This window comes from Channa argus, chromosome 14, assembly GCF_033026475.1.
Source record: "Channa argus isolate prfri chromosome 14, Channa argus male v1.0, whole genome shotgun sequence".
NCBI classification, from domain to species: domain Eukaryota; kingdom Metazoa; phylum Chordata; class Actinopteri; order Anabantiformes; family Channidae; genus Channa; species Channa argus.
In genome coordinates, this window is record NC_090210.1 from 5,018,191 (window position 1) to 5,038,973 (window position 20,783).

The 20,783-nt window shown below is 37.8% G+C and overlaps 1 protein-coding gene across 5 annotated transcripts; it reads left to right on the forward strand.

The window, feature by feature from the left end:
* Nucleotides 1-12,376: 12,376 nt before the first annotated feature.
* Nucleotides 12,377-20,388, forward strand: kif2c (kinesin family member 2C). 5 transcript variants are annotated; one of them, XM_067475354.1, is made up of 23 exons: nt 12,377-12,426; nt 12,606-12,684; nt 12,773-12,867; nt 13,025-13,126; nt 13,503-13,551; nt 13,649-13,693; nt 15,214-15,372; nt 15,513-15,635; nt 16,307-16,401; nt 16,544-16,639; nt 16,735-16,789; nt 16,924-17,086; nt 17,301-17,391; nt 17,575-17,638; nt 17,778-17,869; nt 17,977-18,119; nt 18,378-18,591; nt 18,792-18,902; nt 19,034-19,101; nt 19,192-19,270; nt 19,375-19,455; nt 19,556-19,649; nt 19,861-20,388. In XM_067475354.1, the coding sequence occupies exons 2-23, from the start codon at nt 12,624-12,626 to the stop codon at nt 19,920-19,922; spliced, it is 2,142 nt and encodes a 713-aa protein (XP_067331455.1). In that variant the 5' UTR covers nt 12,377-12,426; nt 12,606-12,623; the 3' UTR covers nt 19,923-20,388. The 5 variants fall into 5 exon arrangements, with proteins under 5 accessions (XP_067331455.1, XP_067331456.1, XP_067331454.1 ...); XM_067475355.1 differs by lacking the exon at nt 12,377-12,426 and adding an exon at nt 12,441-12,515; XM_067475353.1 differs by lacking the exon at nt 12,377-12,426 and having other exon boundaries at nt 12,538-12,684.
* Nucleotides 20,389-20,783: the final 395 nt, after the last annotated feature.

The following is a 20,783-nucleotide window of genomic DNA, read 5'->3' on the forward strand; positions in this document are numbered from 1 at the left end:
CTGTATAACTTGGGTAAACTCTTGTGTAAAACTTCAGATGTAAAAGATTATTTTTTTTGTGGGACATTATTTCCCCCCCACAGTGTATAGAATAAGAAATGTGTTATATGTAAAAAGTGTCCACAAAAAGTTATTAAGATATTGGGCTATTGAACATACATGGTCAGTGTTTTATTTCTATTTGTATTGTTGTATTCTTTTTTGCTGCTACACTTTAAAATAATTTTAAGTGATTTGCCTTAAAAAAATGCAGTACCCCCCCCCCCCCCCCCTTTTTTTTTTTTAAGTCAGTCTACTTACTGACTCTGCATACAGTATTATACTGTGAGGGATTCTGCAGCTGACACACTATCCGTTGTATTTTAAGAATAGATGTTCTCTGTCACAGTGTGCACTGTAAGAATTACACAGCTGATACTGTTTTCTTGACAGTAGTAACCATTGTGCCTTCATAATGTCCTCTTGTTGTCCTCACAGCATTCAGAGCTCAGCATTATGTTCCCCAATTTAGTGTAAATATGTTTTTTGTCAAGAAGATGTAGTAAGGTGATGTTTGTCAGGTACCACCATGAACTATCCATCTATGGAAACATTTTAAAATGTGATCAGTCAGCCAACATGGTTACAGGGTCACACCAATTCATCTAATGTTATATCTTTGTCTGGGTGTCCCGATGTCCTCTGCAGTTTTAAACTACTTGAATGAGCTGTGATTTCTTATTTTTTTTTTTTTTTGCAGTTTTTGTAAGCTCTACTGTGGGTGAAGTTCACATTTGTCACTTTTGTGTTTGACAAAAGTGTTGTTCACCTTCACATATTATTTTGAAAGGGAAATCTAAAATCCAATGCAAAGGGAGTGTTTTTATTATTTTATTAATTTCTCCATTTTTCTTTTCTTGCTGCTTTAGGGTCATAACAGGTTCATGTTGTTGTTACCCTGTGCAATTATTATGTAAACTGGTTCAGTATTTTAATGCTTGTCTCACTTTCTCATCTCTCGCTCTTCTCATTAATACAAACCTCATATATGCCACAGTACATTTCTTTGATTCTTAGGACTGTCCTTTAATTTGCTTTACAAGTTTCTTTTGTTGTTTTTCAGTATTGGTCTCATCACTGCCAAGTTACAATGCAGGGAAAAGCTTGCAGATCTGTTTTGTGGCAGCTTTGATTTCCTTTGTAAATATGAAAGGAAAGTTAAGTAGTTATTGTGCAGTTGTGAATAATTGAGCAAAATGAGCAAAGCACCATTTACAGTTTGATCAGACCATAGACAGCCAGGAGGTGTTGTCAGACAGTGGTGAGGAGTTTAAAGAAAAGGGGGATTGAGGGGGGGGAGCTCCTGCATTCATTTGTAGTCTATTTCAAAAAATTGTTAATGTCATGCCATATAAATTATTTATATTAAATTTTTATTTTTGTAGTTTGTACAGATGTTAGTATCTAGACTGAAGTTCTATTTTTAAAGAGTAAATATATATTATATATAAATATATCTATTTGTTGCCAAGATTTTTTTGTTTTGTTTTATTTTGTTTGCATTTTTGGTTGGTGGGGTTTTGGGTGGGATGGGTTGACAACACTTTAGAGCTGAGGATGCTTCTTTTTTTTTATGGAGGACCATGAAGGAGAGGGTATCTTGGAATGTGTCACTGTTACACCATAATTTTAAGTTTCCTCTTGGCCCTGCCTCTTTATTGTCATTTTTTAAATGTCTTTGTCTATGTCTAAAACACTGTGACTTCTGAAAACTATGCTCAAGAAAACTCTCGTGTGACCGTTATGTTCCCTCACCTGCTATAGAAATTTAACTAACAAAATAAATTGAATGATAAAAGTGTTTTTGTGGTCTTTGGCAGTCATTTGTATTTTGTTTGTGTGTTTGTCAGTTATTTCATATCTACTGTATTTAAACATTTTACTCAGAGCTGCCAGCTCCGAGCTAGAAGTTTTAATCTTGGTTAATTTTTTTCCGCTATCTCAGCAAAAGCAAGAGCAAAACTTTCAGCTTTTTTCAGCTTTGCTTGGAAAATCCTTTCAGCGCTAAAGCATTTACACTTCATTGTCTGCAAATGCTTTCTCTAGTTTAATATAGTTAGTTTAATACGTATGTCATTGTAAGACTGCTTCAACAAGTTTCTGCTGTATTGTTATTTTAGTGTGCCTTAATTTAGTGATGTGGTGATCATCCAAACATTACATTACACCCTGCTTGCTGTGAGTCACCTGATACTGGATGATGCACAATCTGGTTTAGGGAAAAAAATGTTGGCTTGCAAACTTTACATGTGGGACTGTTAAGGCATTACACATTTTGGTTGTGTGCATTTTCCTATGGAGCACTTAAACTATTCAACTTCAAGTTGAGAACCATTGAAGTAGAGCGTTGAACCACCTGGAGATTGTCTGGGATCACTGCCTTCTTGGATTATTGTTGTGACTCATCTGTCTAAACGTCTGCAATTGTACAAGGAGACACACACACACACACACACACACACACACACACACAAGCCTGCTCACTACCACTACTACGCTTAGGTGTACGTCACATTCCTAAAAGCTCATACACAAAACAAACTACATACTCAGACGCATACAGCTTCTAGACTCCTAGTACACACATACACACACACAGGCCCACCTGTGTAGATTAAAAGTAGATGCTGTAAATTCCTTCGCTTCCCACACAACAGCTCCTCGTTTGTCAGCACAAGCAAAGCCGCCCCTGTCTGAATCTGATACCTTAGCCTTTTGAAGTTACTGTCATGCACATTCGCCACCAAACCAAACCTCGTCTACACTCACACACACGCACAGAAGCACACAGCACTACACAATGTTCATGACTTTTAACGTTTGTCACATAAACACCCAACAGAAGTAAACACACTGGGAAGACTGATCTAATTTTAAAGTTCTAAATGAATGAGAACAAATATGCCCCCTCTCCATCAATGATCCTGGGAGCACATGCTGTATTTAATGTCACAGCTCAGTGACAAGAAAATGAAAACATGGAGTCAAGTAGTGGGTCAATGCAGGGCTGGAGCCTAACCAAGCATGTGGTTGGTGGTGGAAAATATTTAAAATACTTATTAGCTAGGTAGTATTAGAGGATCAATTTCTTTGCCATGTAAGAAACGTGAGGAAATCAGCAAGACTGAAATGTCTAAATGTCAAAGAATTAAAAAAAACAAGTTGAGAAACGGGAGCTGATTTAACACACACACACACGCACACGCACACACACACACACATACACCAACAAAACATGGATGCATTACATTTTCCTCTATATCACTCATATGTGTCTCTTTTGTCATTGGTAAAATACAAAATGATGTGGTTTTGATGATAACTTTTTGAACTTTTTGTCAAAACATGCTGGGGTTAAATTGTGGATTTTGACTGCGTTGTTAGACTCCACACCTGCTTGCTCAACCGCATTGTGAGAGATAACAATAATGGAGGGAAAGGATTAGCAAAATCTGTAGTAAATGTATGTACATGCACTGTTTTAAAGCACCATATCATTGTAGACAATATGACCCAAACATTTTGTTTTGTTTTTTGTTGGTAGGCCACATTTCATTACTTTGTTCACTTTACCAGCATGAACACTCGCACAACAGCTAATTTCACACCCGAATTGTACTAATACAGTTCCTACTCATCTCAGGTTCAATTCTTGTACCAGAAAACTGACAACACGTCTCCCAACAACAGGTGCCATTACAACTCATATCACTAAATGAAATATCATTTTTTGTGTATGTTTGTTTGGCTAAAACCAAGATTCCATCACAAAAAGAAGGGAATGTCTTTATTGCTCGGATTGGGTTACATGCATAAACAGCCTTTGTGCCATTGTTTCAAATGCGCAAAATTAAACTAAAGCATTTCCAGTAATCCGTCTATTATCTAAACCGCTTACCCTGTTACAGTAAGGGTTGTGTGGGTACTGGAGCTGATTTCCAGTAATGTTATATGTAACTATAAATATTCACTACCCATAGTTGTATATGAAAACTTGTTTCCACTGCTATAATTAAATAAATTCCTCTATAGAGAAAGTAAAAATGGAACTGTCCTGGGATGAGCTATAAACAGGAAGGGAAAAGTAAAACTCCACATTGTCACACAATTACAAAACCCTCTGGATTCCACCTCACCTGCCCCATTTCCTGACCTGACAAAAAGTCTTTCATTAAGATCATAAAGCAAAAAGATCATAAAGAAAAAACTGTATGTGCTAAATGTTGTTAGGAGTGTATTCCAGGTAATTTGCAGCCTAATTTACATAAATTAACATTGTGTTGTGTTAATAAATGCATAAGTATTAAAACATGTAGCTTTGATTTGTTTGGGTTTGAGCCAGAAAACAGTCCATGTCTTTTCAAAGACATGGTGATTGTATGCGTTTTAAATCCGACGAATGTTTGGCCTATATTGATGTGTGCTGTGCTTTGAAATTTAACCCAGTATTGAGAAATGTATCTTAGCAATACTTGCACAAAAACTGCAAATCTCCTAAATGTGTAAGAATTGGCGGTGTAACTGCGGTTGGAGGAGCTCTCTCCCTCCTTTTTGTGTGTGAGTGCCGTGTGTGGGCCCAGATAACAACTGATGGTCCAGATAACACAATCTCCCAGTGCCAACTCCTGACCTGTGTGTAAAGGTGAGATCAATGGAGGGAAAGAAAACACAATGAAGGAACAAAAGACTGAACTCACGATCTGGTGATGCTGGTGTTGGTCTGAATGCATGTGTGTGTGTGCACTGCCTGGGTGGCCCGAGGATGAGTGCCCATTGTTGCTAGAATTCAATAGGGCTGATTAGTTGTGTGTGTGTGTGTGTGTGTGTGTGTGTGTGTGTGTCCGTGCGTGCATTCGTGTGTGTGTGTGTGCAAAAACATGATTTGGCATGCGTGTCTGTGTGAAGCAGGGGGTGGTGTATGTGTATGTACTTTTGCACTAAGCACAGCACAGAAGAATGGGGCATTAGCTGTAGAGTCAGTGAGAAAGCAGACTTCATGGTGACATCGCGCACAGATTTGGGGAATGGGGATTGTTTCATTCTGACACAAATGATATAAAGTTTGTGTAGAAAAGATGGGAGGCTGGGACATATTGTCATCATATGTGGGAATGAACTGGTTTTGTCATGTATGCTGGTGAATCTGGATGTGACCTCAGAAATAGTGATTGGAGTTCTGTCTTCTTTCAATATTGAAAAAACATGAGACAGTTACACAGTGATTGATAGGGAGAACCTTAATAAGACGCAGTAAGAAGATTAGGCTTCAGTATTTATGCTAAGCTAAGCTAACCATCCAGATGCACATACAAGAGAGTCATTAGAGTGTTTGACTAAAACATGAAATTATTCCATTAATTTATCATTTTTAATCCTAATTAATAGTCATGCTACAATATTCTAGTAATTTGTGGTCAAAATGATGGTTTTATAATTGGACATTTCATTTTAATCCCTTTCAAATGAGGCCAGTGTACTAATAAGATTAGTGTTTCTAATGATGCGGAGCAAGTATGATAATGTTTCCAAACATCTTCCATCAAATCTTTTAACCAATCCATGAACATGTTAATTTAATTATTGGTTTTCTTACCAATTCAATCTTTTGGCTCCCTCACCACACTGAGCCTGTTCTCTAAAATTAAAAGCTCCTCCGAGAGTTGAGATGCTCCATGTATTTATATGTGTTCCTGCGCTGTGAAGCAGATTGTTGCTCTGACCGAGTTCCTCTAATCAGTTCTCACAGAAAAATGGAAGAACGAGATCAATATTTACTCCGAATACACTTAAGTGTAAAAAATGTGTTTGTAATCTATGTCCTGTGTGTGTGTGTGTGTGTTTGATTTACCTTGGCCATGACCAGGTCTATTGAGGGGTGGCAGGAGGAGGAGGTGGAGGAATATGAAGTTCCAGGCAATCATGCAGACAGGCGGGAGGGCCCTATAGTGTAAACATGTTTTAAATAAACAGGAACCGGCGTAATGCCCTTTTAATTGATTCATTCTGTGCTGTGCTGTTTACAGAAGGGCCTAAATATGAGCCTCGTAAGGCAGAGGCCTTGTGTTTATAAGTGGTTTGTTTAGTTCAAACAATAACAGTTTGAACACCAGACGTAGTTGTGGATCAGATGATGCATTGTGCTATGATGCTTTGTGGTGTTGCATTTTTTTGTGTTTGTAAATGTGTGTGTTTTTTATGTGTTCTCTTGATTTCTGCATCACTGTGTGAGTGTGCGTTTTGAGAACTGTTTTAGCAGAGAATAAATGAGGTCTCTACAGTGCCCCACTGTCTCCTCTTTACAATTTGCAGGCCAGCCAGGGTATGTTATGTGTGTGTGTGTGTGTGCGTGTGCGTGTGTGTGTGTGTGTGAGACTGAAGGTTAAATTGCATCGACAGTGTAATGATATGGTGGCATGGCATTGAGGGGTACTCCAAAGTGAGGGTGTGGGTTGGTAATTAAACATATGCAGACACCTACAGAGAGTTAGACACACACACACACACACACACACATACACACACACACAGAGTGAGAAAAAGAAAGCAAAGCTAAACACATCCAAGTGGGGTAGTAAAAGCTAATGAAGGCTCAGCACTAGACTGGCACAGACAGCCATTTCATGTGGTGAAGAGAAGAGGAGGAGGAGGAGGACTGGGACAGGCTGGGGAGCAATAAGGCAGACCCAGAGCCTTACTCTAGAGCAAGTTAGGCAAACCAGAGGATCAAGTATAATTGGCAACATGCATGAGCGTGGTTTTTCAATATCGTTTGTCTCAGGGACTGCCAACTCATTTTCTATGCAATGGAAAAGGCAAACAATGGCATTAACACATTTGGGAAGCACTGACAATAAAACTAACACTACACTGTACGTAGCCTATTACAGTACTGTAAGCCTTAAGTATATTAGTTTACAAGGTCAAATCCATTTAAGAGACTAAAACACTATAACTAAAAAAGCAGTATTAACATAAAATTCAGAATTAGGGTTATTGAATTAGTCACTAGGTGAATCAGTAAGACAATTTTGAATAAAAGTAATACAATATACACTATGAGGATACAGTACAGAATAAGTACTTTTAATGGTGGTGAAACCAAAGTTTTGTTTGTAACTAATGCTAACATCTAATGTTCTATTTGTCTAAAGCTCGTGGCATAAGACATTACTAAGACTTTATTTTTTGGAGTGATATTGTTAGAAAATATGTAGGAAAATACATTTTTTTATTGATTTTTTCACAACCTTACATACAGAGGTGACTCTAAACTGTCAAAAATATTATTTTTTTATCTGACTATGCAGAGAGTTTCTTCGGTCTTGTTATTGGAAGAAAATACTTTCTGAAAGAAAGAAATAAATGGACAAAAATCCCATAGTTTTAAACGTTGTGCCCCTCATCGGAGTGTGGTTCCTGAAAAAGCGTAGCTGTAGTTTTCCTCGCAGGTATTAAAGGTTCACATGCTGTACCCTGCACTGTGCAAGCAAACATGACTTCTCTGGTGTGTCCCATAAAAAAGAAAAGAGAAACACTGGTGGGGTTTAGGGATTAATTTCAAAAGCACACTAACACATTTCAGGGCTATTCATGGCTTGTGGTTTCGACTGGTGTTTCCTTAAAGAGGTTGTAGGCAGGCCTGCTGTATCTCACACTTTATGGTTCATGTAAAGAAACTGATTGAATTCAAAAATAGGGGGCCTGGTGGCTCAGTGGTAGATCATTAGGTTGGGATGCAGAAGCCCGCAGGCTCGAATCCCAGCCCACCAGATGTGGCTCCGCCCATCCACCAAGGACCACCTTGGTGCCGGTCCCGAGCCCGGATAAAAAAGGACGGCATGGGCATTAAAACTCATGCCAAATCAATGTGTGGAACATGTTCCGCTGTGGCGACCTCTGAAGGGACAAGCCGAAAGCTTCCGGCCCTTTGATTGAATTCAAGAATAGATTTATGGACAGTCATGAATTAAACTTTGATTCACGTGCATTTTAAATTTTCATTTATGAAACCTTATTTCTCAATCCTCACAATTTTTGCAGTGAAGTAGTCTTCTTGTGCTCTGGCCTTTAGAGTGTAAAAAAGGAAAACTGATAAAGACCAACAGGGAAAGTGACAGAGTGACCCTGTGAGACCAGCTACTGACCAAATGGCGAAACCGGAAAGCCAACAGCATCACAGTGTGTGAGGTTGTAGGTGTGAGAGAATAACACCAATGACATTCTAATACTGTAGCCTAAAAATTGTTAATGCCTCAGCCTGTCATAAAAGTGCCCTAAAGGTGTTCAGTCATTCCGATTGTGTCGCTTTTAAAGCCAAATGCGGTGTTGGTAATTTAGAAAAGGGAAAAAGTTCCACCAGCATTGGTTCACCCAGCCAAAATCATTAATATTATTAGTAATGATTTTTGTTATTATTACTATTTAGGTCACGTTAACTGGCTGCCCAGTGTGAGCTGGTCTAGTCACACAGTCACAGACACTGTGGCCACTGATATTAATGTTTTGGCTTATGCATTTAACACACAGATTGGATCTATTGTGCATAAAGCTTCACTTTATTTAGTTTAGTAGGTCACTTGCTTGATTAAACAATAGTTTGGCATGTATAATGTATAGCTGACTATTAATTTAATGAATCAATCAATCTGATGTATGTTCTGATTGATCAGTGCAGTGATGCTGGAGGTTTGCAGACAGACACGCCATGCCCGTAGTGTTACTGCAGCTGTATTTACCACTCTGACCACTCATTACTGCAGAGACCAAATAAATAAACAAAATTATAGTTGAAGAAACAAATAAAATTTGCCAGCTGGGAAAACGTAGGTCGCAGTTAGCAGTTACTCTGTGTCCGTGTGGCAGAGCTCAAAGGTGAATAAACTCCTCACTGAATTTTTTCACTGTTTGAATGATTGATGTTTGAAGAGTAAGCTTAAGTCTATAGCAGCTTTTTTAAATGATGGGCTGGGAACCAAAATGGGTCACTGGCATGTTTCAGTGGATCCCCACATGCCAAGAATACTAATATGCCTAAATGAGTGAATGTTCCAGGCTCACTGAGTGTTTGCTCAGTTTGGCTCCTTGGCTGGAGAAGGTTTGAATCTCGGCTGCAGCTATGCTGGAAACTAATAACGTTTAGCAATAAAACAATAAATCAAACTGGTTGACACCACCGAAAAAGCACATGAAGGAGATTTTATCCTAATAGTGGCTCACATATGAAGTAGTGGTATTAGTGCTCTTATCTCAGTGTGTTGTTGTGTGTTTGTAGCTATATTGCTCTCTGCTGGCCGTGGTGTATAATGCAACACTGACTCTAAATCAAAGCGCAAGACTGAGAAGACGTTGCAATCGCGATTTCAACCTTTTCAATATATCTACTATAATCGTACCTTTATGTCTTGGTCTGTATCCCATCATCAGTGTGAGTGGTAGCTGCCAGAGCTCAAAGCTTCAATGTGTATTCAGGATTTCCTAAGGCTGTTCCAAAACTATCGCTTTTGAGACCACAACTGTGGAAGCCTTTCGAAACATGTAGTGTATCAAATGCTTGGTTTGTCAAAATGCTATGTAATTAAAACTAGTTTAAAATGACTTTTTCTGCACCTCTCTAGTCAAACGACATGGGTGGTTTGAAAGTGCGCTCAGCTCGCATACTGCATGCATGTGTATTTATTTAATCTGTATAGGGGAACAGCAGCTTAGCCTCTGCCAATTTTCATTACACTCAGAAAATGTGCTTTTGGACGGTTGGGAAAAGTGAAGCAGTGAAACAGACTCAGAGCCAACAGATACAGAACTACTTGGAGTTTCTTCCTCAGATCAACCACCACAACTACCAAAGCTCTAGACTGAGAAACTGGAACTTCAAAATGCTGCTGCTTCTTTTCCACAACGACAGAATCCACACAGCATAGTAGTGTAGTGAGCATGCAGGGATGTATTTAAAAGGAAAGGCTTAGTATAAAAAAAGCAAACCTCCAATCACATTTTCTTTCTGCAAATTATGGAATGCTTATTAGCATGAGCACGCAAATGTGTGAGCGCTAGTTTCAGCATGCAAAGCCTTTGTGTGAGAGGAGGACAAACTTATTTTTGATAAGCTGATTGATCATACGTCATATCCCAGTACAAACGTGAAAATATTTTTGTGTCAATATTATGTAAATATTATAAGAGAATAAAGAGCACCAGAATACTCTGTTTTGAGACAGACATTACAAACATTACACTATATTTGTCTTTAAAACAGATATATAAGCAAAAAAAATAACTTTTAAATAACTTTGATAACTTTGCTTTCTGTGAATGTAATCAGGCCGAGTTATATAACTTGAGGTAAATGCTATTATTTTGAAAAAATGTGATGACAGAGGTGTCATCATAGAGATTCACATATGCAAAAAACCCATGCAGTCAGCATCAAGTAAACACATTGACAATAACTTTTTTTACTAGTAAATGCAGCAGACAGGAGTTTAAAAAACTGTTTGGGGAAGAACTTAAGGTGTGAGAATGGATGGAGTGACAGACTAGAGGGGAGGGAAAGAAGGGAGGAGTGCTTGGATTGTTAGTGCTGAAAGGGGAGAAGAGGGTTTGAGGAGAGAGGAAAGTGTAGGAGTTTTGGGGGATGAGAGGAAAAGAAGGAGGAGGGGAATACCACCCACTAAGCTAGTCGTGGAGAGGTTCTGGGGGCTGGGCTGCTCACAGGAAACAGTTGTGGCTCCATCCCAGGCCTCACACCGAGCAGCCCTGGGCCACCCAGTCATCAGCAGACAGACCTACCAAATGGCCTGGCTGGGCCAACCAACCGGGATTTGTTTATTTTTCATCTTTTGGTTGTGGGGGGAAATTGTTCGGCACAAGCTGTTTATCAGACTTTTGATTTGTCATGTGTCAGCATTTGTGGGAATGTGTATACATAAGTCCAGGTTGTGTATAGGTTTGGAGGCTGAGAGGGTGTGGGGAGGCAGGGGGAGGCAAAACAAAAAGAGGAAAAATGGGATGCCTCCCACGCTGAAGGCAAAGCTGAACTGCATTATAGGTCATTCTCCAGCTGTCCCTGATTGTTGATGTCATGAAGCACTGAACTGTTGTGCTTGATTTGCAGTGCGTAAGGAGCGGGAGGGCAAACACCGGATTCCCGCGGTCACATGGATGAAAGGCCGTGGGCTAAATGGATCAAGGTTTAGAATTTGGACACAACTGTAGGCGCATCATGAAAAAGCTTGATGGTTAAAGATAGAACCGTCAAGGTGTGAATTCACATGTCTGAATATGTGATTTGGATACAAGGTAGATAGTTTTTTTATGTGATGTTTAAATCTGTCATTATAAACTATATTTCTCAGTTTTGTTTTTTGTTTTTTTTGTCCTTTTGGCTTATCCCATGAGTTAATTCTCACCACAGCAGATGATTGTCTGCATGTTGATTCGGCAGTTTATACAACAGATGCCCTTCCTGACACAACCCTCCCCAATTTCTACCGGGCTTGGACTGGCACTGCACAGCTGGGGAGGGGAGCGGGCTGTTAGGGGTTCAATGTCTTGCCCAGAGACACTTCGACATATAGCCAGGACCAGGGATCGAACCACTGACCCTGTGGTCCGTGGAAGACTGCCTTTACCAACTGAGCCTATATTTCTCAGTACAAAGTCTAATTTTAAACCTTCTTATTAAAAGAGGAAAAACTTTTGATGCCTCTTGTCTAAATAGGTTTCATTTACATTTCAATATACTGCTATACACTGTTACACCAGAATTTAAGATTTTTTAAACTCTGCAGATGAATGATTTATTTACTGTCCATATTCTTACTTTACATATGACTTGTTAAATTGTCAGCCACTGTACAACTCGTAGTCTTCACTTATCCTTATGTTGTCTGTTATATTTTAAAAGTGCAAATGAAAATTTTAAGTTTACTTTGTCAGAAACTCTCATCTTGACCAAGTCACTATTGGAAACACGTTATTAATCTCAGCGGTATAACTACCCAGTTTAATAAAAATGAATAAGTATGAGAAAATTACAGTAGATCATAAGTGATTGAAGATATCTGCTGATTCATTCAGATCTATGCACATCCCTCTAAAACAAAATCAAATCTTACCTATACAAAACACTGGTTAAATAAAAGAATAACATAATAAGTTATACACGTCTAAAAACAACCATAATGTACAGTCTAAACTGGGAGCAGTTGTTGTAAATACGTTTCTTTTTAATTCCTAATTTATCCAGGCGATGGCGGTAGAAGCCATTTGGTTTTTGCCCAAATTAATTAATAGAAGAAGAAAACATCGGACGTCAGCTCGATGGAAACCAATCAGATTCCTAAACACCCGGAATAACTCAAATTTAAATTCTGGGCGGCGTTGAATAAGGTAAGGCCGATTTTGTCGTTAGCCAGTGGAGAGTAAATTAAAAATAACTGTGATTAATGTCATATAATTTTATTTATCGATAGAGGGAGGTATGTCTAGCTTACAAATGACTACATAACATTAGCTGGAGTGCGAGTAAGTTTGTTAACCAAACCCGAATTTTGATTTCCCCGTTACAGTAGAGAAAAGGAGCTAAAATGGAATCCAGCTTGTCCAGACTTCTCGTTGGACTCTCTGTACAGATCAGTCGCACTGATGGTGAGTCCATGTTTTCAAGCTAACGTTAATCGGTAACGTTACCGTTTTCTGTCGTTAACAAAAACATGTTTGTTTGTGTGTAAACCAGGACGAGTGCATCTGGCAACGGTGACATCGGTCGACACTGCCAGGTCGACGGTTATGGTGGAATGGCATGAGAGAAACTTCTCCAGAGGAAAGGAGGTCAGTAAGTCCAATAAGAGAAAAGACTATTTGCAGTATCAATAATGACACCCAATATTTTTTTTACGTTAAGTCTATTGAATTACTTTTGTTGTTTTGAGCATGTTTACATCAATTGCTCCCTTTTTCTCGTTGACCGGATTTGACGGTGCTTAAGGTTGAAGTGAGTGAATTATGTACACTCAATCCAGAACTTCTTGACCATATAAAAACCATCACCAACAAAGTTGCTGACCCACCTCCTCCTGCTCCAGAAAAGGTAACCTTACTTTTCCATGCAACATAGAAATCACCGTATTATTTTGCAATATTTAACCTCAAAATTTCAATTTATGCTCCAATCTGATTAGTATGAGACAGAATAGAAAGGGTAAACATTTTTATGATTAAATTATAAAATAACGTAAATTAAAGTTGCTTGAATTGCTGACGATGAATAGTTTAGTTTCATTTTTAAAAAGTCTGCAAAAAACTTTTTTTACCTGTCCTTTCGATGTACTAACATCAATTTAACGTTCATCCTGAATAGGAAAAAAAAAGTCTAAATCTGTATATCGGTATGCCTACAGTTATCGTCTTTTTAGAGCGAGATGTGTAATAATCCAAGCACTTGTTCCCGTTCCTCTCGTTCACAGAAGTATGAGGGTCGTCTGCGCTCATCCAGAATTCCTGCCCCTTCCTCCTGTATGTAAATTATCTGTATTTTTTTTCCATTTTTTTTTTTAGCTTAGACTGCCATGTTCAGTATTTGTTTACTTAACAGCTTGTTTCCTCCCAAAAGCCTCTGCTCCAGCTGTCTCCAGGGTTGAAGAGTCAGGTCGGCAAGGCATGCATGCTCTTCTTTCTAAACTATTGGGATCAGGGTGCACATGCACAAAAATCCACAATCATTAAAGAGCTGAACTGTCCTAGTCACTGATTATGCAAAAGTAATCATCTACATAGTTTAGTAAATTAGTGACACGCGGATGCAAATGATTCAATTTGGGTTAATTGTAATTTGGGGCACTGCCCACTGATTTATTTATTTATTTCTGGCTTGCTTTCTAAATTCTCCTGTAAAGAAAAAATCACTGGAGATGGTGGGGAAAGAAATGTGCAGTAACAGTATTGATAATATGGTGTTAAATATGCAGTGGCATGTTTATGACTGTGACTATATGATACACTTGTTAAATTTAAAAGTTACAGAAATAAACTACTAACATTTAACCAGTAGACATTATAAAGTTGAATAAAAAAAAAGTATCAAACATGCTTTTATTCACCACAAACTCATTTTACTATTTAAATGCTAAAAATGTGTAGGAAAAACATGTTTCCTGTGTGTATCTCCACTGTTTGTCGTGTAGAAGAAAAACTGTCAGGTAAAGTGTTTGGTCAGAGCTCTGCGGCTGATCACATGTCCTGATTCAGCGGTGTCACTCACACTTACTGAAGGCAGGCTATAAACTGCTTGGACTTTGCCTTGCAAAATGTGAAAAAGTATTAGTCCTATTAACAAAATGTAAAAACCTGTGAGCATCAGAAGGCTTCAGTGAACACAGTGATATACTTTATTTGAAGATACTCAATAAAATGAAGGCAGGGGGGCGATTTTAAAACCGTTCCCATCTGTGCTTTGAATTTGTAGACCGTCATTATAATGGGGTCCAATGGAAGTTTCAGGCAGCACTCTCTCCCCTATGGCCAAATAGAACCATAAGGAACCATATGGCCTGTCAATATAAGAGTTACATTTCCTGAAAAACCATAGAAATATCTACATTTTAATGTATAATTAGTTGAGAAAAGATGAGAAACTAAAAAACTGTAGTTATTCAAAAATGTAACTGTATTTATATTAAACTGTAGTTATTCAAAAAACGTAAAAGATATTAAAAAGCAGAATACAAAACTAATAGCTGAAAGTCTTGTGATTAGCTGACAGGTTGAATGGTCTCCCTAGGCTGAGTTAGGTTAAGCTAGTTAAAGCTGAAATAGGAAGTAGTAATATTAACAAGCTGAATGGTAGAGCACATGTCCCTAATTAGCTAAAAGTTTTAAGGTTTGAAATTTGTCTCTAGCTGAAGTAATTGTCAACAAAGTTACAGAACACAGAAATGAGAAGAAGAATGATAAAGATTAGTTTATCATTTACTGTAAATGCTTCGCTTTGAGCTCTGTCACTAACGGTTTCTGAAGACTATCCCCCTTTTATAAAATGGTAGATTTTTGCTGTGGTCAGTTATGATTTGACGACCAAGAAAAACTATTGGATTTCATTTAATCATACAAAAGCAATGCTAGCAATAACTTAACAAAACCATCTTTGTGCAGCTTTTTGATTTGTGTTTGTTCTTTTAGTTGCCAGTCGGTCTCAGGCAAGGCAGACGTGTATGTTCCAGGTCCCGGCCCCTGTTCCGGCCCCTGTTCCAGCCCCATCACCGACCTCTGAATCTTCTCAGACAGTCCCGGAGACGGACCATCCTGATCTTCCCCAACCAGCAGTCCTCACAAACTCTGGTTTGTAGCGTTCGTCTGGAAATCTTATTTTTTATTATTATTTTTCTCTCCCCCAAAATATTTAACAATATGGTGCTTTATGTATTAGTGTCAATATGTTTATTTTGTTAACTTGAGTCCAATCTCTGCCTTATTCTTAGCAATTCTTAATCAGCAGCGTAAAAAGGTTGAAGCCAAAGCAGCACAGCCGCTGCCTTTCGTTCGAGAGCCCATAAAGAAAAATGAAGAACCCGAGAAAATGCCTCCTCCATCTGCTGTCAAAGGTTAGCAACAAAATGTATGTTTGCATCTACTGTTTATCTTCTGTGAATGCTGGAGCATTTACAGTAATGATATTTTAATGTTATCCTATGTTATCCTAATCTTATCTACTTTGAATGCTGAAGTTTTCTACTTATTCTATTTTGGATTTCCGTCTTCTGTACATCTTTTGGCACTTAACTACTTCGGCCTACTTTCAGCTAGAAACACCATTCAAACTTCATCATTTTGCTTGTGTTACAGCTTATGGCATGATTTTTTGCAATAAGTTTTCTTTTTAGTAACATTTTTGAAATCAAGTTTTTCTGTCAGATATACTCTATGCATCCTCGGGATACCTTTTGTAGATTTTTTGCAATTTTATAATATGTTTCAGCAAAAATTGTTTTGTTTGCTTTTCAGCATTGCTTGGAAAATCTGTTCAGCGCTGAATCATTCAGTGTATCTTCTTTTTGAATGCTTTCTGTAGTTTACATCTATAGATGCATCCTAAACAGACAGAGAGAAAGCTCTACATAGTGTCACAATTGCAACCCCCTTTCTCTTCTGCGGGATTTTGTATTGTATTGACAAATGTTTGGTAATTATGGAAACAGATATTGTATATTGTACTTTTGTTTTGGTTACAAATAAAAAGCAAATAATGAAAAATTGTCATCTTTTTGCACTCCAGGCAAAAAGTCTCTAGCTCCCCAAGAGTTGAACAAAAGAAACAAACGACTCTCTTGTGTTGTAAAACCTCCTGAAATTCAGACCAAGAAGGGAAAGGTGGGTTTTTGTTTATTTTGTTTGTAATATTATTATTTTTATTTTATTTTTTTTACTTATTCTGCTATTTATGTATTTTTCAGTTTTTCAGTTCACATCAAATGAGATAAAGTTCTATTTACATTCTTTTGTTTCCCTTTAGTTTGTGGAGGCTTGTCGACCAAACCAAAAGTTCTATGAGATGATTCAAGACTTTCGAGAGACCTTGGAAATCACCCCCATATCAGCTATTGATCAGGTAAATTTGAACTTTCAAACTATCTGCAATGTTCAATCCTGTATGCAAGTTATTCTAGCCCACGGTATTTTTTTGCACATTTTGTATTTGTACAGATTAAGCCTCACAGGATTTGCGTGTGCGTTCGCAAGCGGCCTCTGAACAAGCAAGGTATACTAAGAGTGACGTCTTAAATCCTGCTTATAGTAACTGAAGATGAAGGAATAATTCCTATCAGTAGTTTTCAAAAAGTCTTAACCTTCCTACATTTTTAATACGGTCACTCATGTGCTTGTGTATTCCAGAGATTAATAGGAAGGAGATAGATGTTGTGTCTGTACCTGGAAATGGTGCACTGTTGGTCCATGAGCCAAAACAGAAGGTGGACCTCACCAAGTACTTGGACAACCAAATCTTCCACTTTGATTACTCCTTCGACGAGACCACCTCCAATGATCTTGTCTACAAGTAAAGACCTCATTTGTCTTTTTAAATTAAAGCTTTGCAACAATTTGGATCTGATTAGTTTCCTAAAAGCTCACTTATCATTCCCTCTGGTAACTGGCTACAATGGGAAAATGTAGTAAGTGTTGATCAGCAAATATTGTTCTTTTCTTTTTCGAAGTATAATTTTTTTTTCAACAATACAAGACTAATCTCTGACAGATATTCTTCACTTTAGGTATACAGCCAAACCTTTGGTGCAGTCAATTTTTGATGGTTGTATGGCAACGTGCTTTGCCTATGGCCAGACAGGAAGTGGAAAAACTCATGTAAGTCTCTTTAAGCTGTGTGAGGTTGTGTTATCTGGAATCAGTGTTTTACAAAACCTTTTTGTAAACAATAAATTATGATATACTTTTTTTTTTGGAGTTTCCATATGAGTTTCACAATATGCACACTGTTATTCTTTCGTTTTTTTGTTTTTGTTTTTTCATTTGGCATTTTCTCCCTAGACGATGGGAGGTGACTTCACTGGGAGGCAACAGAACAGTGCCAACGGAATATACGCCTTGTCAGGTAGAACCTAAATAGCCCAGATTTTCACAAAAATAAAATATTTCATCCTGTTTATGAATACTATACTGTATATGAAAACTTTTAGTGCCCCACACATGGGAATTTGTTTTTGAATTTATCCCAACTCTCTTTCTTTTAGCCCAGGATGTTTTCACCCATCTCAACCACAGGAAGTATTCTAAGCTAGATGTCTCTGTCTACGTCAGCTTCTTTGAGATTTACAATGGCAAAGTAAGAAAATCATCTTCTATCTCCATTAACACATTTGTTGAGGACAACCGAGTGAAAAATAAGCACGTTCAAGTTATATTTAAAGTGAAATACGCCATTTGATTTAGGTGTATGACCTGCTGAACAAGAAGGCCAAGCTCCGTGTTTTAGAGGATGACCGACAACAGGTTCAGGTCGTGGGCTTGGAGGAGGTCTACGTGACCACACCTGAAGAGGTCATTAGGATGATACAGGCCGGCAGTGCATGCAGGTATTAGTGTGTAATGAACAAGTATTCTTTTCAAACTTAATTATCATTAGTCTCTCTAAATAAAATGAGAGAAATCCTGAAATACTTTTATGGTTTCACCAGTATTTTAAGTGCACCTTCTGCCTCAGTAAAATATTATTATTATTATTATTATTATTATTATTATTTTAATACTACTGTGCTAGTAAGGGGTCATTCCATGAAGTATCATATTTATGAATCAGATATATTATTTATTTTACTACTATTACTCTGCAGAACATCTGGCCAGACCTCAGCCAATGCCAACTCGTCCCGTTCTCATGCAGTCCTCCAGATTGTGCTACGACGCAATGACCGTGCTTCCACACTTCACGGCAAATTTTCACTGGTAGATTTGGCTGGCAACGAACGAGGCACCGATGTCAGCAGCAATGACCGTAGCACTTTGGTTGAGACTGCAGAGATTAACCGCAGCCTGTTGGCTCTAAAGGTAGATCTTGTCTGATATGCTGTGGCTGTGAAGTGTAAAGATCTCTCTTTTGCAGTCTGGCTCTGCTAAATTGAGACTGTAATATATATTGCTTTTACTTTTTAGACACCAAGACAATGCTGTCCAAATATTTTAAAAACATGCAAATAATCTAAAAGGAATGTTGAAAATTGCACCTGACATCCTTATGTGTCCTGTAGGAATGCATCCGTTCCCTGGGGAAAAACGGTGATCACATTCCTTTCCGGATGAGCACTTTGACCAAAGTCCTAAGGGATTCCTTCATTGGAGAAAAGTCCCTGACCTGCATGGTTTGTAAATGGTTTTAGTGGACAATAGAGATGTACAATAATAAAAAATAAGCCCAAACCTAATATGAGAATGAACATATTTTTTCATTATAGAATTTAATTGCAGGCATTACCCTTCTCTTATTCCATAGATTGCTATGGTCTCTCCAGGCATGACTTCATGTGAATATACAATGAATACACTACGCTATGCTGACAGGTACGTTAAGCTTATGAATTTAACCTGACACATTTTTATTTATTTATACATCGTGTCTCTGAAGATGAAGCTTGGAACATTTTTCTGCAGAGTTAAGGAACTGAATGGCAATTTGAAATCCAGTGGGGCATCTAAGGCACAAGAGCCTATAAATAGCTCTTTACATGAGGTCAGGTTGCACGTGTGTCCTTAATCATACCTAATATAGATTATCATTATTTTGCTTATAATGTATAATATTTGGCTCTTCTTTTTCTCTTCTGTGTGTTGTAGGAATCTGTTGTGGATACCACTGTGTATGATGCCATATCCCAGGTAACGGAGCTAGAGGAGAAGGTTTATGTGGAGCTCCAGGTGAAGTTCTCTAAAATCTACTCTTCTTTAAGACAAACGCCTAAAATAATTCCATCATAAAATGGCAAGTCCTCACTTTTTTCAAATGTGTTTTTCCCAGAGGGCAAATGAACTTGTCAAGGCAATGGAGCAAACTTCATACAATATTGAATCCGGACTTCCCAATCTGGTGGATCACTCACGGAAGTTAATGGGTTTGTACAACAGCTTGGTTTTATTGTTTAGTAGTATAACCTAAAATACATCTAAGTCCTCGCGGACAGTCCTGTTAAATATTACGATGCAAACATTAACTTTATTCTTAACGAGATTCCATATTTTATGTAATTCACAATAGATAGTGGAGCTTTTGAATTGGATAATTAGTTTTCCTTTTTATTAATCCGTCTTATCTATCATCCACAGACACAGTATTGGCTTTGCAGACAGCCGTGGACCAAGAGAGAGTGACTAGGCTGAACCGCTGAGATGCATCCAAAGACCAACATTAACAATGTTGTCTTTTTTTGCAGCAGCTGCTTTTGATATTGTGTTTTGTTTTTACTGTATTAAATAAAATTTATTCAAACACTAATGCATTAAAATTGTTTAGATTGTAAGATGTCACTGTAGGAACTACTGGTATATTGTTGGCTGCATATTTTTTGTGGTGTTTCCTTTGCACTGTCTCTTATCATGCCTGGTTTTAGTGACAGAAACTGGTGCGGAGACTTTGAATTTCAATTTTAAAATTACTATTGCAGAAAATTCTGTTCTGACAAACTAGCAAAAGTGTTTAGGCTGCTATTGTTGGCATTTTATCGAATATTTGACAAAACAGTTCTGTGTCCAGGATTCTGATTTTAAACCCACTTAGACTATCAAATGAAGATCCATCAAGGAAAACTATTATTGCTGGAAATGCCTATTAAAATTAAGTGTGCAATTTCTATATTTTGAGTCTTCTAATTCAAATTTTCACATGCTACAGGTGAAAGGAAAAATATCAAAGGTTTAGATTTAGGATGTCTGGAAATGGCATTTTTAATTGTTGTGATACAGCAGCCCAATGTATGATTGCATCCACCTAAGATTAACAATATTTCGTGGAGATAAGTTATTAAGATTGTTATGCTAGGATTTTAAAGTTCTTTGACTATGGGTTAAATGTTTCAAGATGATGCTCTAGTTTTTATAATGTTAAAGTGATAGTGGGTGAAGAAACCTTGCTTTGTGTCCTGCCCCAAAACACTCATGTATTCAGCATGAATTTGTTTAGAAACTAACTGATTTTGCAAAACACCACGTGCAAACATTAGTTAGGAATATTATTCATTTATACAGGGTAC